This window comes from Cibotium barometz, chromosome 45 (genome assembly GCF_041138505.1).
Source record: "Cibotium barometz isolate CiBa-2024 chromosome 45, ASM4113850v1, whole genome shotgun sequence".
Lineage (NCBI taxonomy): Eukaryota > Viridiplantae > Streptophyta > Polypodiopsida > Cyatheales > Cibotiaceae > Cibotium > Cibotium barometz.
Window position 1 is genome coordinate 36,269,698 of NC_141090.1, and position 14,537 is coordinate 36,284,234.

The 14,537-nt window shown below is 45.5% G+C and overlaps 1 protein-coding gene across 1 annotated transcript in view; it reads right to left on the reverse strand.

Annotated features, from left to right (window-relative positions):
• The window catches only part of LOC147612699 (uncharacterized), an 88,189-nt gene that overhangs the window by 56,991 nt on the left and 16,661 nt on the right, over nucleotides 1–14,537 (reverse strand). Inside the window, exons 2-6 of the mRNA XM_086783266.1 lie at nucleotides 9,443–9,673; nucleotides 9,213–9,337; nucleotides 6,252–6,456; nucleotides 5,847–5,972; nucleotides 4,778–5,034 (exon numbers count right to left, since the gene is read on the reverse strand). Coding sequence (XP_086639392.1) covers nucleotides 4,778–5,034; nucleotides 5,847–5,972; nucleotides 6,252–6,456; nucleotides 9,213–9,337; nucleotides 9,443–9,673 — 944 coding nt within the window. The remainder of the gene's footprint in view (nucleotides 1–4,777; nucleotides 5,035–5,846; nucleotides 5,973–6,251; nucleotides 6,457–9,212; nucleotides 9,338–9,442; nucleotides 9,674–14,537) is intronic.

Sequence of the window (14,537 nt, forward strand, 5' to 3'; positions counted from 1 at the left end):
TTCGGCTCTAGATCCAGGACATGCGTCATTGAGCTACCTTAACTGAGGGAGACCTCTCGGCGCTTGATTTTTGGAGTGGTATACCATCTATTGGGGGCTGATGCTCCTCTCATGTTCCACGTTCGTAGTACTCCATGATGAGTTTCCATGGACGGTTTTGTATCTCACCTCAGTGAGATAGCTATGTTTTGTTTCTGTTTTATTTTCCATTCCATGATGAGATATGCCATGGACATACATTATTGTATCACTTTGGTTTCATAGTGGATGAATCCATCCTCAATGAGCATGAGGAAGTGATCTCTGTAGAAGTGCATCTTGGTTGGGAGCTCTGAAGGCGTAATCCATGTGCAATGGGTGTAAAGGTTGAGAAGATCTAATTGGATAACCCGGTTGGTGTCCTCGTGATAGAGCCCGAGAAAAGGGGAGTCCATACTGTACTCAAAGGGTGGTAGGCAGTCCAAGCGGAGCCCATATACTAAGAACCGAGTATAAACTAAGCCATACCATACCCGAGAGTGGCCCTCGAGTGCTAGTTGTCTCAAGGACTCCAAGGCAAGCCTCGGGTACCTATGGAGATCCATGTGACTGATGCGATGGAGGTATGTGACTATTTGAAAGAGTGCATCCACTACCATCAGGGCTGCAGCAAACTCTGCCTGGATAATCTAGTGTGGGACTCATGGTTTGTTGCGGATCATATGGGAGACAACATGACCTGGGGCCTCTCAACTCGTTGCCAATCCTCATCGGATAAATTTGGCCCCCAAAAGGCTACTCCATACATCAAGGTTGGTGTGACGAGGGTGTCAAAAAGCCAACCCTTCGTCCTGGGCTCCTGGGAATGTGCCTGGAAGCACTGCCACTCAAGTAAGCTCAAGGCTGCATATCCCCGTGTCACTCTGGCATGTGCTAGGAGAAGTATGGTGAAGGGTGGGCCACTGAAAGTGACACCAAGGTAGACATAGGATGAGACAATATCCACAAGATCCCCTCTGTATGTGAAGCTCAATATGGATGTGAAGAGGCGGAAAGTATTGAAGACCATTACCTTGGTTTTACCAAGGTTAACAGAGAGGTCCTGCTGAGTGCATAAGTCTTGTAAGGCACCCAACCGTCTCTGAAGCCCCTCGACTGAATCTGAGAGGACGACGATGTCATCTACATAAAGTAGTATGGGGATCAATATGCCTACCAGTGTGGGACCAGCCCCGCCTAATCTGTCAATGAAGCTCAAGATCTCATCAATGTAGAGGCCAAAAAGAGTGGGTGGTTTCACCCCAATAGTGCTGGAAATCTAATGTGATGTACCTCTTGGGGATCTCACTCGTCCGGTGGTGGACTCATAGAGGGCGATGATGCTCCGAACCATGTCAAATGGGACTCCTATCTCCTGTAGACATTGTAGGAGGCGGGCTCAGGGTACAGTATCAAAAGCTTTGCGGAAATCCACAAGGCAGCAGTAGTAAATCCTCTGATGTCGTGCTCTACCCTCCTCGATGATGGCACGGAGGGTGAAGATGTGGTCAAGGGTAGAGTAGATCCTCCGAAAGCCTACCTGTCCTAAGGCTCTACATCCCTCTCTCTCTGCAAATGAACTGAGCTCCACCTCTAGCCCCGATCCATAGTGTGGCCAATGTGTGGCCAATCATGATCGTCTCGTAATTATTAGGATCAAGTGGATCTCCAGCTTTGAGGATGGGGGTGATGATGTTAGTGGACCAAGAGGGTGGAAAGCCTTCACAAAGCGCTCTACTCAACATGTCGGCTAGTAGGGGTGCTAGGGTATCATCAACATGTGAGATGTTTCGGCAGTGAGTCCCTCGTGATCCTAGGCTCGCCCATTACGTAGTCTACGAATGGCCTTGAGGACCATGCCCTTTGTGAAGAAGGTGGAGGTGGTGGGATAGGGATCTGGTGGTGGGAGGAGAGGTGGCTGATGGGTAATATGATAAGGAAGCGTGCATAGGAGTGCCATGTGTCCGAGCAAGTGATAGGTGTGGGGGGACAATGTTCTCGGAGTTTCTTCCAAGCCTCTTCGCAGTTCGGCCCCTAAGAAAAGTCGATATAACTCATCCTCTATCTGAGCATAGAACTCCCGTTTCTTGCGTTGGGTGAGCCGTTGAGAAATCCATTGCGCTTGGCGCTTCGTGATTTGCACAATCCGTACCTCACGCTTAAGACAGGAGTGTGTGGCTCGGCATTCGTCATCATACCAACAGTTCTAGGGCATGGAACTACAAGATGGCTTGGGAGTAGACCGCCGCGTGCAGATGAAAGAAGTGGTGGCGGATGTGTGGAGTATGGTGGTGAGTTGTGATGTGAGGGTGGGTAGGGGGACAGTAGGTTCCACATCCTGGAGTTGGTGGTAGATGTGTTTGGAGTAAACAAGGTCAAGCTCGTGATCAAAATGGACCTGGGTGTAATGTGAGATGGGGGGTGGTGGTGGAGGGACGGGTGGTGTGCAAGAGTGAAAGAGAGGTAGGCATGGTCAGCTTCAAAGGGGGGTGGCAGGATGGAGAAGTCGGTAAGAAGGTGTGCCAAAGCCAAAGATCCCATAAGGTAGTCCACGGTGCTAGGTGAGGAAAGGAGGTGAGGGCGTCGGAGGAGGGCCATTGGGACATCCCGTTTTAGATAACAAGACCATGTGCAGCTCCCAGCTCTAAGAAATATCTCCCATACACCGTGAACTCCTCACGGTCCTATGATAATCTCTTCAGCCCAGTGTCAATGATGTCCGACTCCTGTAGTTTGATAGGATCGTCCAGATCGAGTAGTGGAACCTGTTGACTCCCAGTCCTAACGTTGAAGTCCCCAAGCAAGAGGACTTCCCCCAGCTATGAGAACTCCATAATATCCTCATATAATGGTAAGTACGGTGACTCGCCATGTTGTGCGGTGTAAGGGGAGTGGCGCGGTGCAAAATAACACACAGCAATGTGGACGACTCTATCACCGCTAACTTGTAGCCACATCCAAAGATATCGTGCATCCTTGTCCTTCCGGACGATGTTGAGAATCTGTCAGAGATGGGATCTAAAAAGGACAGCTACCCCTCTGGAGCCACGTACTCCTGATGTGCGGGTCTCGCCTCGGAAAGCTGACTCCCACTCATACCCAGCTATGTATGGTAAGCCCCTCTCATGGCTTGAATGAGTCTCTGTATAGAAAATGACATCCCTACCCGTGAGAATCTCGCTCAAACCTCCTAGATTCGACCACAGGGTGCCATTGCAGTTCCATGCTGCTAACCTTAGGTATTTGATCTCATAGACCCCACGTCCCTATTTGGGACGTCGCTCACTTGCCCACTCTACGGGCCTCATGAACTGTCACCATCACCTCACGCCGTTGTGCCACGTGCGCTAAGAGAGAGATCATCTCCCGTGTACACCTGTGTGCCCTTGAGGGCAGCCCATCTATCTAAGAAAGCCTGTCTGCTGGTGGCATCATGGAATCTGATGATGAGGGGCCGCTCTAGTGTCATATCCTTGCCTTCCCTCCATGTATCTACAAAGGGGGGGCAAACCCGTCCACTCTTATCATCTGGCAAAGCATCATGGCATCCGCCTTGGGGGAAGGCCCTCACTAGCACATGGAGGGCCTTATCCTTCCTGTGTTTCTCCTCCTCGAGAGTCTCATGTATGATGCTCTGTGGGGGTTTGTGCTTCTTCACCACCTCCACCCAGTCTTTCTTGGTGGTCAGCAATTCTTCCCGCAACTTAACACTCACAGCCTTCAACTGCTCCAAGTCCGTCCTTAGACCCTCCTGAATATTAAGTTCCCCTTCCTCCACTGTATGGTCCTTGACTGTAGCCTTTAGGTTTTCATTTCTGCTCGGAGTTGCCCTATCACTGGGGCAGCCTATGGCATTTCCTGTTGTTGCATCTGGGTCTCTTTCAACATCCAAATCTCCTGCTCCTGGTGGTTCACCTTTGCTGCCAATTCTTCAATCTTGTTATTCTTGCCCTGTATCTCCTTGGGGAGCCTTCCAACTGTTTTTCATGTTGGTTCAGGACCCTGTCCAGCATCATCTTCTGTTCGCCCAGCGCCTTCTTGGTGTTGTCCTCCACTGTCTTGATGTACACCTCGAGCTCCTGTATGTTCATTCTGGCTATTTCCCCCTAGTTGCTGCCTTGGGGGCCTGAGCAAGGGTGGGTGGGATAAGGGACGTGGACAGGCAAAGACCAGCACAGCTGGGACACTGTACCCCCCCCCCACCCCCCCCCCCCCCTGCGGCGCAGTGTGAACTCTCTACCAAATCAAAAAATGCCTCCTTTACACACCAAATCGACTAGTTTGTGAAGCTTAGACCACATCCTTTATCAATGTTGGCAAAGATTTGCTGGCTATAACACTTTACCACCACCTAGCACTAAGAGTGAAGCCTCACACTCTCTTCCCTTATGATTGTTGCTTGACACCAAGATATGTTCATGAAATCAGAAAGCATTTCACTATCTTGTCAGGCCCTCCTCAAGCCTGAATTTGCTAACTTCTCCCTAGATTCTTCACATTTTAGCTTTTAAGAAACAAAGCTTTATTGTCTTCTACAAAGAAGAAGAAAAGAGCAAGGAAGAGTTCATAACTATGGCTCCGTTTTCACCTTCTCTCCTTAGATTATGATCTCAAACCTGGGAATTAGAAACACCACTGGGCTGCTTCTTCCACATATGGGTTCAGCTGGCTTTATACCTTACCATACTCTACATACCAGATTAACATCCAATTTAATTCATTTCCCCTTGAAAGTAGAAAAAAGGGTAAAGATTAATACCAGATTGGAGTTTCATCAAGCTTCTCCTCGTCACAAAGCCGATACATCAACAAGTAAGACCACATTGCTCGAAGTATGCGTTCCTCTACAGGCTCTTTACTAGACCACTCAGGCAAGCGTTGCTCAAGGTTACCTACTACAACACTTTCTCCTTTCTCCAAAAACTTGGCAGCTTTAACACCATTCAGTTCAAAGATATTGGGCAAGCTTTCTAAAATTTCCATTCCGCTTCTCCCAAGAGGTCCTGGAATAGTTATCTGCATGCAAAACCGAAATTGCTAAATATAGGATCTAGGTCAAGTTGTGTTTTATAAAACTAGCTGATCAGAAATCACAGAAAAATTAAAACTAAAAACCTGCGACTCACACAGGCTTTAACTTTTACTGTCTTACAGAAACCGTTCCTCTCTAAGTACTTGACACAATCTTCTGTCAATCAGCCAGCAATTCACACAAAACAATCCATTGTCTTTCTCAAAATCAATGAACTTTCAATCATCCTACTCCTACGGAGATTTTTTAGAATAGCAAATGTGGTGTAGAGATTTTTTAAGAATAACAAATCTTCTAGAGATCCTAAAAGAGCCGCTAATCTGCTGGTCAGTCTGGTCTAATTATCCCCTTCTGACTCCCACAAATTATTCAAATAATGCTATGCTGGTTGACTTTAAAGTCTACACAGTTTCTCAAACCTCGCATACAGCAGAAATCCTGCTTTTCCCCTGCAGTTTCATAATTTGCATTATCTTTTCACCGTAGCTTTTCACCAACTCAATATTTTCTTCCATCTTTAATCACCCTAATATTACGACTCAAGAATGTCTAAGCAGCTTCCTTAAAAAATTTGAGCTTGTTTTTTGTCCCTTTTTCATCTGTTTCTTGCACACAACCACCTTTCTCCTTTTAAATGTATAGGCAAAGGATTGAATACTTTTTAATACAATCTTACAAGAGAACATAAACATAAACAAAATACCCCAGTAACAAAACAACTGATAAAATATCCCCCAGTGTAAAATATTGAATCCGAGTAACAAAAAATTTGCAAATTTTGCAAGGACAAATATACCTCAAGTGACTGCAAGTTCGGAAAACTCCTTAATACTTCAAGTAGGTTTGACTTCATATCACAATCCAAAGGGTTTTCTCTCAAATTTAGAGAGCTCAGTAAAGGCATTTCCATAGGGTTGAATACCTGAAAAATTACATACATAAGTAGAAAGATTAGAACATGAAAGGCAAATGAGAGAACAGTAGATGTGCTGTCCTGTTTTTAGAGATATTTAAAAAACTGAATCCACACACCCAAATGCGAGCCATTCCCCGGCCCCATTCAATCATGAGCCCAGTGAGGTTTGAACCCTCCTCATTGCCTAGGGACTCCGAGCCTCTACAGACTGACAGTAGTAGATATGCTGTCTTCCCACACAATCGAAGAAAAGCCCAAGCACTAAGTACAATTTAAGTGGCCAACCTTGCGGTGAAGACTGTGGATGTTCCTGTCAGAAAGGTCCATTATTTTGACATTCTTTAACCCATCGCCAACACTAGGCGTTTTGGCTGAAGGAATCCCAGCACAAAATCCTACAGCCCACTTATCATAGTTCTGCGTGAGCTTGCTGTTATATATTTCTAATTGTGGCAAAGATGAAAGAAGGGCGGTTTCGAATACCTGTCCCCTGTCAAAAAAACCCATACTATGTTTTCAATAAGCAAAAAAAAACCTTCAACGATGATGTGTATGACTTCAATACTGACACATTATCTCCAAACCATATACATTGGGTAGAATTTTTCACACATATTGACATGTAGGATTGAGTTATGAACAACTTCACAACATCACTATAAAGCTGCAGGAGGTGTTCTGAAAGAGGAGTTAGGTGGAGGACCAAATGGCCATGGAGCAAACAAAAGGAGGATTTCCCATAGTGCAAATGAACAACAAGACTTCAAGTGAACTAAAACTGGTTATAGATTGTGGAGAAGTAAAGAAATTAAGGAATCATGTGCACATTTGAAACATACCCCCAAGCGCTCAATTGTCCATGAAACGACATAACTTGTACATGTAGTCCCATGCACTTCTGGTGTCACATGCATGCATTTCTAATCCTGATACATGTGACATAACTGTACCAGAGCAGTGCTTCTGAGAAGACTGTTGGGAGTACATTGGTTGTATTGTAAGTTCACAGCAATGAGGAGAGTAGAAGCAACACAAACATGTTCAAGGGGGGCAAGAAAGGCACCTATGAGTAAGCCATCTAAAACAGCGAAGCAAAGCTGACCAAAAGACTCTTGGCTAGTTTCCTGGCCAAACAAGTACTTTAACTGACCACCTAGGCCACAGCTAAGTGGACCACAAGCCTCAGTGCCTATAAGAGCCTCACCCACAGGTCTGGCTTCGTAGGCGAGTTGGTGAGTATTCGAACTCTTGAGTAGGGGGGTCTTGAGTTCAAATCCCGCTCACCTCAGCCAAAGGACACGCGGTCCTTCATTCTTTGCCTGCGTGCTAGCTCTGGCCTCTCCTTGCTCCGAGTGGGTTAAGCTTGGAGAGGCACAGCATCATCGAGTGATTGGGAGGATCTCTACCAGGAAAAAAAAGGAAAGAGCCTCACCCACAGCTTTGATCTATTTCTCAATAGCACCCCAAGAGAGACGTTTATCGGTGAGCTATTAGGTGACAACAGGCTGCTGGGCTACAAAGTAAGTTGATAACTTAAGGGCAGCCCCACACAAAGGCTAATACTCTATTAACCCACTTGACCTTAGCTTTCTTATCTTCTCTTCATGCTCTATTTACTAATACAAAAAAGTATTAGCCTAGGCACATTTGTACTCTCGTCCCATCCCAGGCCACTGACCTCAATTAGTCAATGGTTCAAGGCGGCTGGTGGGTTTAACAAAGCTACAACCAGCACAACATTCTGCATAGACAGAAAAACAAGCATGCAAAAATTATTACTCAAATTTCGAGGATTGAATGAAGAAGGGAATCACCACTCTGCTGTCAGTCAGCCCTTCTGAACTCCATCTGTCAGTCTACTGACAATGCTACCTGTTGGCCAAGGCTTACTGTCCCGGGCTGCCCGAATTGTTGTCCACCAACAAACTGTCTCCCGTCCATAGTTGCAAGGCAGGTTTCATATGGGAGGTATGAAACGGGTTTCATAGGTTTCATACGGGTTTCCTAAAAAGTATGAAACGGGTTTCATACAGACTGGAAAATAGCTATGTATATACCCATAGGATATGACTCATGTGACATGTCATATGTAGCAAACAGAGATTGATCATGATTCTATACAAACAACATAAAAGCATAAATGAACATTCAACATACAAAACCATAATTTTGCATAAACAACAATGATTATAGCACTGAACAGAAGCATATGCCAGATTATTAAGGACTCAAACAAGAATACATATGAATCATGAAAATGAAATCCCTGGACTCTGGAGTCATCAAGATAAATGTTAATAACGAAAGTTCAAACTATAAATGAGATCCTAAATCCTGATTCCTACAAGAGTCGAGACAAGACTCAAGAGTCAAGACTCATCATCATCTTGACCCTCAGCCCTTGACCCTCAGCCAGTTCCATATCCTCGTCTTCAGGCTCAATATCATCAGCCTCAGCCACTCGCAGAAGACTTTGCAAAGGCCCCGTACGATTTGTACTTTTAGGGCACCCAAAATTGTTATGCTTTAAAATTCGTGTTTCATACATATGAAAACATTGACACGTTTCATACGTGTTTCCTACCTGAATGATAACACGTTTCATTGCAACTGTGCTCCTGTCGATTGCGATGGTGGGTGGATGGCTGAAGTGCAGGCTTCACAAGACAAACTGACCAGCAGATTTGTTGATTGACAAAAAGAAAAGATCAATTGTTGTAGACCATGATGTTAATGAAGCATTTCTAGCTAACCTTCATAAGGCCTCAAGCAAATGTTTCACTTCAATTATTGTCTCCTTGGTCCCTGCCATGTGTTCCTATGTGTCACAAGCAAAAAATTGACTTCCGAATGGTGCGCATGGTGCGCATGGCCAAAGTATCTAGAGGCAGATTCTACATCACTAATTGGATGCCTTTGACACAATCACAGCATCTCTATGAAAAGAGACCGAATGTGATCCTTGGCCATTGCACCTTTCTCAGCACCCACATCTCCAAAAGGCACAAAACATGGGAGCACACTCCCCAAGTAAGGTGCATTGCACGAATTTGCCCATACCATATCCATATGCTTAAAGGATTGCTTAAAGGATATGGGGCATGACTTAGGAAGACTCACATAAAGAAAACCTTTGAACTTTTCAAAGAAAAAGTGAGCCTATATCAACAGCTTTTATGAAGTACTTCAAACAATCCCAAACCCAAACAGATATGACAGAACTGCTCAACTTGTGAGCCAAATTACCCCTTGACAGCAATAGGATTTGCATTGATCCAAAAAGCTTTCAAACATTTCAACCCAGCAACTGCTTCTAGCACCGCATCCTTGGAACTAAGCTTGTTTCCCCATAAGCTAAGACCCACCAAATTCTGCAGTGTAAACAAGGGGGGTTAACTTTGTAACTCTTGAAGGCTATATAATTATATATCAGATAGTTATTTCAAAGATTAAAACCAGTCACTCATAACACTTACAGGAAAATCGGTTGAAAGCTCCAACGACCTCAATTCATCATCATCAATACCAGTTTCGTCCAGCTCTAACCAATAGACATCTTGGCCATCTTCCTTTGCCTGGTGCTTTGCTTTCACAATAATATCTTCCACTGTACTTTTCTCACCACACAGGTCCTCTGCTTCCTCAATGTCATCCGAAACACACATCATCGCACTCAGCCTCTCCACCAAGGCAGGGTACTGCTGAAGCTACAATAACAAACACACAAACCAAAGAAAATAAGAGGTGACAATGGATCAAAAGAAGCCCTTGCTAAGAGGTAATTGCACAAACAAGTGAAATGGTGAATCTCTTAGGAGGTAATTGCACAAACAAGTGAAATGGTGAATCTCCTACAACCCCCAAGAGAAACATTGACCTACCTTTCTCCTTCCAATTGCTACAGATGTAGCACTTGGCCTTTGTTGGGATTCGGAGCTCGTGTGTGTGAACTGGCCCTATTCATTAGTGTTTGTGTATGTGTGTGTGAACTCACTCTTAAAATGGGTGGATAAGTGTGCATTCAATGTAGATCTTTGAGGTAGCTAGCCTCTATGGCTATATATGTGGAACACTTGTGCCTATGTGCTAAGGTGTTCAAGATGTAGAAATAAGAGTGCGGCGGAATCATACATGCAACACACACAAGAGTCCTAAACTACTGCTCTGTATTATGTACAAGAAAGAAGTAATACAACTGAAATTCAAGTACAAGATGTGGCTGAGAATGAAGACGTCAAATCACAGCCCTATGACCTACTATACACTCCTAACTAGCACTTCGCCAACAAAGAAACGTTTTGTGAAATCGGCCACCTGTACCCGACTGCCACATCATCAATGCCAAGCGGTAGTGCCACATGCCACCTGCGATGTCCGACTCTACCTGTTGGCTGCTATTTGATGTCTGATTGTGCCCTGCATACTGGTAGGTGTGTCACATTCTCCCCTACTTGAATCGCAGCTATCCTCAGTTGCATGGCCTCTTGATAAGCTCTCAACAACGGGCAAGACTTGTCCATGAACTGATCCTCATCAACCAAATTGCCTGCTGGATTGGGTAGCCCTTGAACTTGAGAAGACACTGGAGCTGCTTTCGACAAGAACCGTGCTTGTCCTAGTTCATCCTCATCCGGCGGAGTGCTCATCTCTGGCCCATGATACACTACAAGGTTGCTCGAATGAAACACCATATGTATCCTCCAATGGCTCAGTAACTCCAACTTGAAGAATACACCACTGAGCTTCTTGATAATCTTGAATGGGTCTTTCTTCTTCGGAGCTAGCTTGGAGGCAACTTCCCCAAACTGTTGAGCCTTCATGATCTTCAAATAAACCCTATCTCCTTCTTTGAAAGTACTATCCCAACAATGTTTGTCAACCTCAAGGACTTGCTTTGTCTAGACCTTCCGTATTTCTTCCCGAACTTGTCACAATAGCTACTCCAAATCCTGAACCACCTAGTCTGCACCATAGTTCCCTTTGAAGTTTCAAAAGTGTAGGCATATGCTCACTTATGGTAGTGCTATGTGTGAACAGGGCTTAACCAAGGGCACTTTTTCCCATGTGGTTTTCCCCTTGGACATCAAGTGTGAAAGGACACTCTAACATATAATATTTTGTACTTCTATATTATATGGATGTGGCACACATGCAAGGGTTGACTTGCATTTTGTGGATACCACACTTTTGGCTCTCTCTCTCTCTCTCTCTCTCTCTCTCTCTCTCTCTCTCTCTCTCTCTCTCTCTCATTTCTGTGTGTGAGCTTCTCTACCCTGCACCTAACCCTAATGTGCAGGTTTGTGTGTGTGAGTGTGTGAGTCCAACACCCAACATTTGGTATCAGAGCTGGGAGCTGGCCCTGATATTCTGTTGCTGGAAAAATTCCTGCGAAATTCCGTCCACAGGCTGCCAATTTCCGTCGCCTGCGTTTTTTCGTCCGTCGGATTCCGTCGCCGTTGTGTTTCCGTCCGTCGAATTCCGTCGCCGCTGTGTTTCCATCCGTCGGAGCTCAGCAGTCCGACCGCCAGAGACGGGCGGCACTAGTGGGGAGCCCACCGCCGCCGCCCAGCTCGCGGGCGGCACCGCCATCAACAGCCGCCGTAGCCTCATCAGCGCCCCAAGCCCAGGCCCGTCGACGGTCAGCACAGGCGTCGCCCCTCCGTCCCGTTCCGTCGACGCCTGCAGACTAGCTGCCACGCCGTCCAACGCGCCGCGGCTCCGTCACAGCCACCGGTCGCCGTTCCTGCTCCGGACGTCCCGTCCTGCTCGGCCTTCGTCGCCGTCCGTTCTGTTCCGTCGACAGACACCCGAACCCGCCGTCCGTCCGTCCTGCGCCGACGGTTCCAGGCCTTGAAAATGGGAATGATGACAGCTCCTGTCCTACAAGAATCTGCCACATCTTGAACTGGGCTGTATGCATTACTTGTGAAATATTCTGTTGTATACCCGATGATCAGACCAGCCCAGAGCCCGACAGCCACACAGAAAAACAGCTCCATGGTCAGCTTGTAGCCAAAGGGCTTTGGGACATCGTGTGTGGTGATGACACACGCCCACTTACCATACAGCCAGCCACGCCTCAAAGGGGAGGTGCTCAAAGAGCTCCTGATGTAGATCCTGCTCCCACACAAGAGCAAAAGAGATGGGACTCTAGAGATGCACAGGCCATGTCATTGATAGCCCTTTCAGTGAAAAGGACTATTATTCCGCACATTCGTTCATGCAAGACATCGAAGCTTGCATGGGACACATTGGAAGCAATGTATCAGGTACGCAACGAGGCAAGAGTTGCCTACTTGAAGAGGCAATTGGATCTTCTTTCTATGGATGAGGGTGACTCTATGGCAGATCATCTCACCAAAGTGAAAGATTTGCAGGAACAATTGCTCAACATTGATGAGGTTATCCCAGACAGACAGATGGTCACCAACACTCTTCATTCTTTACCGCCTTCCTACTTGGGCTTTCACACCTCTCTCAACCTCTCAATGAGAGGAGGTGGTGATCCCGTCACTTTTGAAGAGCTCGTGGGTTTACTCTTGCAGGAAGAGCAAACAAGAGCAAACTTATCGAGCAACCGTGGTGTAGAAAAGACATTTACAGCCAAAGATAAGGGTAAAGCAAAGAGCTTTAAGCATGGGAAACAACAGTCTAGCAAGGCTGGTCATGGACAGCCCTCTTCTAGTGGTGAAAAGTCTGACAAAGGGGATGCAAACAAGACCAAAAAGAAGGGCAAATGTCACTACTGCCATAAGCCTGGACACTACATCAATGAATGTAGGAAGCGGATTGCAAAAGAGAAAAAGAAAGAAGCAGGCAATGCAATAGCAGACTCTTCGGATGACAAAGCACAGCAATCAGCTAATGTAATCCAGGAAGAGTACACTTTTTTGGTCACATGCACTAGTGACACACCAAGTGCTTCGGACACTGATATGTCTTGCATTGCATCTGACAGACAGAATGCATCATGGTATTTTGATAGTGGTGCTTCGAGCCACATCACTTCATGCAAAGATGTATTTCAGCACTTGGTTTATGCTTCAAATGGCTGCACTGTATCATGTGTAGATCATACCACATATCCAGTAAAAGGAATTGGTAATCTCATACTTATTGCAGCCAATGATGCCAATATATGTATGAAAAATGTATTGTATGTTCCAGGGATAAAGAAAAATCTGCTCTCCGTCTCAGCCATAAACAACCAAGGTTTAAAGGTTGAATTTGAAGACGGGAAGTGTTTGGTAAAAGGCCCATCAAAGGGTTATGAAATAGTCACTTCTGGAACATATACAAAGGCTTGTATAAGCTGGACAGCTATGACAAGCGCACTTATGATGTAAATACAGTGGCTGCCCACACTCCTGCTATGCATGATGCAAAGCTATGGCATGCTCGTTTTGGGCATGTAAATTTTCAGAGTTTGATGCTTTTGCAGAAGCATCATATGGTTGATAATATGCCGCCTCTTGAGTCTCCACCAAGACATGTATGTGAGGGGTGTATTTTGGGAAAGATGCAACGGAAATCATTCCCCAAAGATGGAGCTGTTAGAGCTGAAAGTAAATTACAGCTCATACATAGTGATGTATGTGGTCCAATGCGGACACCATCCATAGGGGGGCATCTTTACTTTGTCACATTCATTGATGACTACTCCAGGTTTGCTTGGGCTTACCCTTTGAAAGCGAAAGCAGATGTGTTTACATGCTTTCGACACTTTGTAGCAATGGCTGAAAATATGTGTGGATGTAAAGTCCAAACACTCCGCTCAGATAGAGGTGGAGAATACATGTCAAATGCATTCAAGGATTATATGCTTCAAAAGGGCATCAAACACCAATGTATTGTGCCTTATACACCGCAGCAGAATGGTGTAGCTGAAAGGAAAAATAGATCTCTCATGGAGATGGCAAGATGCATGGTGAAAGCACAAAAGTTGCCTCACAAATTTTGGATGGAAGCTATAATGTGTGCAACTCATGTGTTGAACAGGTGTCCAACAAAAGCTTTGAAAACCATAACACCATTTGAGGCTTGGTATAGCCGAAAGCCAACTGTGGATTATATGCGTACATTTGGGTGTTTGGCATATGCACATGTGCCAGAACAACTCCGAACAAAGCTTGATGACAAAGCAATTAAATGCATTTTTGTGGGCTACAGCAATGAAAGCAAAGGATACCGTCTTTATAATCCAACTACACGAAGGATTTTTGTGAGTAGAGATGTGGTATTTGCTGAAAATTCAGAACAGCCCATGGTCAGCTTGTATAAAAGCAATGATACAGGCATACAGGACATGTTTGATGGACTTTTACCCATTGCAATTAGGGGGGATTCAGATCAGCCAGCCCCTACACAAGAAAATCCACATGTAGAACATGTGGACCAGCCAGCCATTCAGCCCCCTTCTATGGAAGAAGTGGAAGATCTTATATGGGAAGAGCAAACAGCCATAGACACAGCCAAGTCAGTGCCAAGATGGTTGCTGAAAACTTTGCAAGAAAGCAAACTTGCAGCTCCACTCACAGGTAGAACAAGGGCTAGTTCCAGCCATGCTTTGAA